At 40.0% G+C, this 7,001-nt stretch overlaps 1 protein-coding gene across 1 annotated transcript; it reads left to right on the top strand.

Moving 5' to 3' along the window:
* Nucleotides 1-3,358: 3,358 nt before the first annotated feature.
* Nucleotides 3,359-5,674, top strand: LOC310779739 (E3 ubiquitin-protein ligase NEURL3-like; the record flags this gene model as incomplete). The annotated part of the gene is made up of 3 exons (XM_083640232.1): nt 3,359-3,842; nt 3,994-4,131; nt 4,645-5,674. The coding sequence occupies 3 exons, from the start codon at nt 3,359-3,361 to the stop codon at nt 4,791-4,793; spliced, it is 771 nt and encodes a 256-aa protein (XP_083496358.1). The 3' UTR covers nt 4,794-5,674.
* Between the last annotated feature and the right edge of the window lie 1,327 nt (nt 5,675-7,001).

The following is a 7,001-nucleotide window of genomic DNA, read 5'->3' as shown; positions in this document are numbered from 1 at the left end:
AAGAGCCTGGGGAACCGCCCCCCTCCCCTCCCCTGCCCAGAGCAGCTCACCAGAGACGTCCGACTCTGCTCTGCTGGGTCACTTTCGGTTTAGCCCTCGAATTGCTCTGAGTCTGAGGAATGTAGCCTACAGGGCAGGATACTGTATTTCCCCAACACAGATGGGAAAAGTACAGAGAAGTACAGTTACTTGTGTAAAAAAGAAGTGTGTAAAAGTAGAAGTACTGGTTCAACTTGTTTACTCAAGTAAAAGTAAAACAAATACAGGCTCTGAAATGTAATCAAGTATAAAAGTAAGACTACAAGCATCACAGCAGCAGGTGCAAAGAAAGCTCACCATACAAAGGGTTGATCCCATATAGCTTATACTCCCTTCCTACATGATGATGCCAAAGCAATTTAGAAAACAATCCATCCCGTTCATTGAGAAATATCACGTGAAGAGAGAAAGAATGATTCAATTCCTTCAATCAGGCCCGTAGCCAGAGTTAGAGAAATACTGAGGTCATTTTAGCGTGGCGTAGGGGGCCCAGGGGGGGCAATGCCCCCCCGGATAGAAAGGAAATTTTGTCCATTTTAAAGTAAAATGCTTCAATCTGGTGCACTTTGAGAGCAAAATGAAGAGGCTAGATCTATAAAGAACTACATACATCATGTTAGATTAATATCCTCTTTACTGTGCTGTTGCTTTAAAATGATCCAAAAAATAAATGTCTCCCCATATGATATAATTTATATTCTGCATACAGGTCACATATGGCAGAATACTGCTCAATTAAATACAATGGCCCATCTACACAAACATCACTTTACAGGGGAGTTACTTACCCATTCACTTCAATAGAACTGCCCCCAAAGTCTAGCCCCAATCTAGTCTCAATGCAAAATCTGAATGTTGTGAGTTATCTCTCTTCCTTCTATAGCACACAGAGAGGAAGCAAATTGTTGCATTTCCGATCAACTGTCGCATTAAAACATCAATGACAGATTAATAGATCTGGGGACCGGGGCTATTTTTCAAAAGAAAAAAAAAAAAAAAAAAATTGGTGTGGAAAATACCGAGGTCATGACCTCGGTGTCCTCAATGGTAGCTACGGGCCTGCCTTCACTGTCTACTCCTGTAAATACAATGTGATGTACATGAAAACAGGAACTGACTACAGTGACGGTAAAGTTGTGAGAAACATGACATATGCCATCGATTTGCAGGTTACACTCGACTCGTGAATCGCTCGTTGTGCGTCTTCTCTCCTGTGCTGCTGAAAGCACTTCTCTATTCACTTGATCAACTGTAGCAACCTGTTATTATAATAGATCCATGGTAGCAACCCCGGCCAATTTGATCCTTTGCCCCCAGTTTATGAAGTAGGCTACATCATCACAGCAAATAAAAAAGTATGTAAAATCGCTGATGACGTTAACTGTTGATGTCTGACCTTTGTCTTTTCTTATCAGAACTTCACACAATCAGCATCTCGTTTGATATAAAAAAGAAAAAGTCACCTGAATCCCAATGACACAGAATGAAAGTGATACCACTCTGAGGATGTAAACCTCACATGTAGGAACATGTAGGATGTAACCTCACAAAGTAGGATTATTTACCTAAATGTATATGAGCTTAGATGGTGGTGTTACATTTACAGTCAGTGCTTTCCTGTAAGCTATCACTATTATAAGTGACCTTATATCCTTATGTGACCTTATGCAAGATGTAAGACAGACAGGAACGTAAGCATTAGTAAGAGAAGTGTTACCAAGCCACTCCTCCTCCTAGTTTAGGTACTTTTCCAAAGTGGAGTACCTCCCTCCGGCCCTCCCCTTTTATACTTCCCATGTGCTGCCCAATGTTATGTTTTGAAGTTTTTTAGGCGCATGTTATCACTCCCACTTCATGAGAACAGCACTCCATTCACACAGAAGATACAGATGCATACACACATCTTCTCTGAAGACACAGAGACATTTTCTCTGACTGGACTCTTCAAGAGGCTGGAGGAGATGGGTAAGATGTGTTTTAGTTTGGTTTTTATTGTTGACTCTTGACAGAATATGCTAAATGTAATAGCTATACACACCAGTACCTAACATATCAATGAGGCTCTGTATATCAACATTTTCCACTTAGATTGCCATAAATGAAATTAATAAATAGAATAATCTTCTAATCTGGGACAATAAAAAACATATTGAATTGGTTTTGATTACAAAATACAACAGGCATAATTAAATAGCAATAATTTTAACCAAAATATTGATTGATCTGAAGCAACAAAACTAAGGCAATATGGTACAATTAAGCTATATTCAATAATGTAATACAATCATAGGGGAAGATAAAATCAGATTAAAAAATCAGATTAAATAATTCTGAAGTCAGTGCAACTCAGAAGCGGGGGGGGGGGGGGGGGTTGGGCAGCCCACATCTATAAATCACAACATCATTTGATGTAATGATCTAATGGCTTTATAGAATAACTCAGAAATGGTATTGCTACAGAGGTGTGAAGCCACAGCAGTGCTATTGCAACAGCTATTTGCGTTATGTCTGTCAACTCAATCAACACAACTCTTTTCTTCTAGCAATGGTTTGAATGCTGTAATTGAATAGAGTATTCACATTTGTAAATATTTGCACAAATCATTTGCTGCATATTCAATAGGTTCATCAAGTGTGAAAGTTCAACCTGCTGATTGACATCACTTTTGTTATTGCTGCCAGCTAACTGTCCAACTGTAATAGTTGTAAAAGCAAAGGCAATTGTGTTACTGCTTTACAATCCATTTTATTGTTAGAGCAAGGCAAATGATTAACAAAGTATCCGGCTCCAAAGAAAATCCAATGTCGATATAGTGTGACCTTGTTCAAGAAGTGTGGGTGTTCTGGTCCCAGGCAAATACATTGATTATATTAGTCCATCAGTCATTCACATTTTTATATTCTTTATCTTCAGCTTATCTTCTTTTATCTCTTCTATATTTACATTTGTAGCTTTCAGTTTCCAATGAGAATTGGACGAGCCTTTTCCCGTAAATCGCTGCCGATCTGGCCACACACAGTAAAGGACAATGATAGTGAATTATATTGCAAAATTATATATATATATAGGCATACATACATGCATACAGTACATACATACATACATGGGTCATACATACATACATACATACATACATACATATATATCACAATCACAAGATGCCTGGTGCCAGTTATTTACCAATGCCTTTGTGTTCCCTTGTCTACTGTAGGGTTAGAGAGGTCGCACAGGTGTGGCATGTCTTGCCTGGGTCCCTTAACCCTGCATGACCAGGCTGTAGGGTTAGGGTTAGGGTTAGAGAGGTCGCACAGGGGTGGCATGTCTTGCCTGGGTCCTTTAACCCTGCATGACCAGGCTGTAGGGGACGGGGTCACCCTGAGCCAGGGGGGACGACGAGCAGAGAGAGCAGAACGCATGTTCAAGAACGGCCTGGTGTTCAGCAGCCGCCCAGTGAAGGTACAGGAGAGGCTTCATCTGAGGGTGGAGAAATCTGTGCACACCTGGCACGGAGCGCTGCGACTGGGCTTCACCAACGTCCCACCCACAGACAGAGCTCTGCCTCTGCCCCCCATGGCCATTCCCAACCTCACCAAAACCCCAGGGCACTGGGCTGCCCCCATACCCGAGATCTGCTGCAACGAAGGCTCCGAGCTGGAGTTCTGGGTTTCTCGTGGCGGAAACATATACTGCAGGGCGGACTACAGCAAGCACAAAGTGCACGTGCAGGCTGGGGTAGACCTCAGCCAGCCGCTATGGGCCATGATAGACGTCTATGGACAGACATGTTCCATTCTCCTACTAGGTACGTTTACCGTCAACACTGACTCTGCAGTGCAGCCTGTTCTTCCTGTTCTGATTGAATTGGAACTGATTCTATGTAAACATGATCAAACTTGCTTGACATCTTGGATTCCCCACAAGAGTGTAAAAATTCCATGTTATTCTTTGTGCAGGCTCAGAGAAAGGCAGGCAAAGAAAGTCTTGTCCTGGACCTGAGCAGCTTCCCTTTCCTGACGTCGACAGCCACAGCCATCTCAACCACATTCCCCACGTATACTCTCGCTCAGGAAACCTCAGTGACAACAGTGAAGGTAAGACTCAGTCATGAAAACATGGAATATAGCCTACTGTAGCTGTTACACATCAGGAGTTCAATGACTTCACCTTCTTTTGCTTCGTTGACCTCACCATTGTCAGGATTACAGAGGCAGCTAAACATCGCCAGAAACCTTCAATAATTAGTCAGCACAGTCTTTTGAATTATAGCTGCAAGAAATGGATACTGTAGCACATGACAGTCTGATGTCAACAAGCTATTTGATAATACACCATTCATGTCGGTTACATTTGCTACCAACTCACTGGCTGCAATGTAGGTCAGGGATGCACAATGATGTGCCGAGAATCTGTATGTTTTCATTCCAACCAAAGACTACAGCAGGTGATCTCACCGATTAACCAAAGAGGAACTAACCAATCATCTGCTGTTGTCTTTGGTTGGAACGAATACCTCAAACTTGCAGACTCTTGGCTCTTCAGGGCACATAGTTGCCTACTCCTGATGTACTGTAGGTCATAATGTTTACCCTCTATTCTGATTACAGATTCAGAGACTACAGAGGACTGTGTGGCGTGTATGGAAAAGGAGGCCAGCATCACTCTGGCTTGTGGCCACCGGTGTTTATGCAGCCACTGCGCCTGCAGAGTCAGGGAGGAGATTGGGACCTGTCCATTGTGTTTGCAGGACATCTGACAACAGTGGACACGAGCTGATGAGTGACTCTGAGAAAAGAACACACTGTGAAAAAAATCTGACAGAATGTGTCAATCTTTGCGAATATGTGAATGTTGCTGCAGCACTTGTGAGATGCATTGAGCTGAGCTGTTGAGGCGATGCTGATTGCACATGATCTCCAACTGAATCTTCTGACTATGCGAAGGATTGTATCATATTATTGCTCAAAATATATAGAAACTGCACATGCACTTTCAACAAGGATAGAATCAAGCCTCTATTCAATAACAGCCTAAAAAACTAAACCTATGATCTGTAATTGCCCCTTTAAAAAAAAAATAACAGTCAAAAATCAAGTGCAATATAATGGTGATTTTCAGTGTAGCACATACTTTGGAGATAGAAACATGAATGATTACGCGCTTTAGGCACTTTTCTATTTCCTGCTTAAGCTGTATATGATGAAATGTATATAGTACCTAATATTTATGTAATTCTGTATTTTATTTTATAATGTGTGATAACATTCATGAATGTATTGTGCCAGTTGGGATTAAGGTCAGAAAACAACAAAAACAGGAAAACATGGTTTGAAATCTAATCGAACAAGATTTGTTATAGACTGTGAATGATAACCACTATTCTGTTGAATAAGTGAGTGTGACTGATTCAATCATAATGGCTGTAGTCATTCTGCACCATATGTCATGTGTTTCAATCAAATATTTTAAATACATTGATTGTGGATGCAGGCTGGTTCATGTCAATGATTTTGGAATAAAGACTGGCGACGCCTATCTGGTAAAAAAAAAGATCCATGCAATTCTAATTAGAACCACTAAGAGGCAGTGTTCATGACACTTTGTGTGTGAGCCAGGCTATCAAAATGTGATAGTATGAGCCTGATTATTTTCTGAGGTCCTCAAGTATGTGTGTGCATATACACAAGGTTGGGGAGTAACTGAAGACATGTATATAAAATACAGTATTTAAAATACAAAATATGAGTAACTGTATTCCATTATACAGTAGTTACAGTTTAAATTGGTGGCATTCTGAATATAATTACCGTCCTTAAAAACTACTTCATGGTATTATTTTATTTGTTGGTTTTGTTTTGTTTTATTTGCTCTAAAAGTAATGAACAAATTAAAAAACTTGGAACAATTTGCGTGCGTGCACAGTGCACCTGCCACACACCACAATGGCAATGTTGGACATCCAGGACACTGTCAGGAAAGCATTTTTGACATAAAAACCATTTTACTTACAAACATGCTGAAGAAGTCATCATTTCACACAAACATTTCTCTTTGTGACCCTGTGTGCTCTCTCTTTATGCTCTCATTTGAAAGGCTAGGCTAGTGTAAGAATATTATTGCACAATTTAAGTCATCTATCTATAAACATTTGGCAATGTGGGCTCTGTTCTCTGTTTAAATTTTTGTCCCACTGATGATGTCATCAGTGATGTCATAAATCACTGATGATGTCATACGTGATGTCATCAGTGATGTCACTTGCGCAATTGTGCATTGTGACATCACTGATGATGTCATCAGTGACATCATCAGCATTGTGTCATCAGTGATGATGTCATCAGCTGCGTGTGCCAATAGGGCAGGCGGGCGAGCTTAGGAATCGAGCGTGCATAGTGTGCGAGATGCCTAATACAGGCGTTACCGATCATACATCCTGTTCTGCAGCCTCTTAGCTGGACAGAGAGATCATCCATATTAGGGATGTCAATTTTCGGTTAATTTCACTTTCGATTAACCGACGCTAATAATCGATTAACCTATCGGTTAATTCATAATTTTTTAATATTAAATTTTTTTTTTTTTTTTTTTTTTTTTGTTGGTCTATTTACTCAATGAGCTCATGCCCAAACAAGGCGTGTCTATTTAGATGCTGAAATGTTAATGCTTTTTGTGTTAGAATTATGCCTTTATTTTTTGTTGGCTTTGCTGAAATTTATAAGTTTATTGCCACATTTTGATCAGGTAATCATTCCAAAATCATTCTGGCTCTTATATGGATGACAAGGAAATATATTTTTGAGAGCTTTATTTCCTGTTTATGTAAACATTACAACAACAACAATCTGTTATTTCTTTTGATTTTTTCACATTAGGCCTACTGTCTTTTGCAGCATAAAAACTTAAACAAAATATAGCCTATTTCGATTTGCTGCCAACAATTGAACAAAATTTGAACAAAATAGTT

This window comes from Poromitra crassiceps, assembly GCF_964638095.1.
Source record: "Poromitra crassiceps genome assembly, chromosome: 7".
NCBI lineage: Eukaryota > Metazoa > Chordata > Actinopteri > Beryciformes > Melamphaidae > Poromitra > Poromitra crassiceps.
Note: the sequence above shows the minus strand (reverse complement) of the source record. Positions and strands in the feature narration are given on the sequence as shown.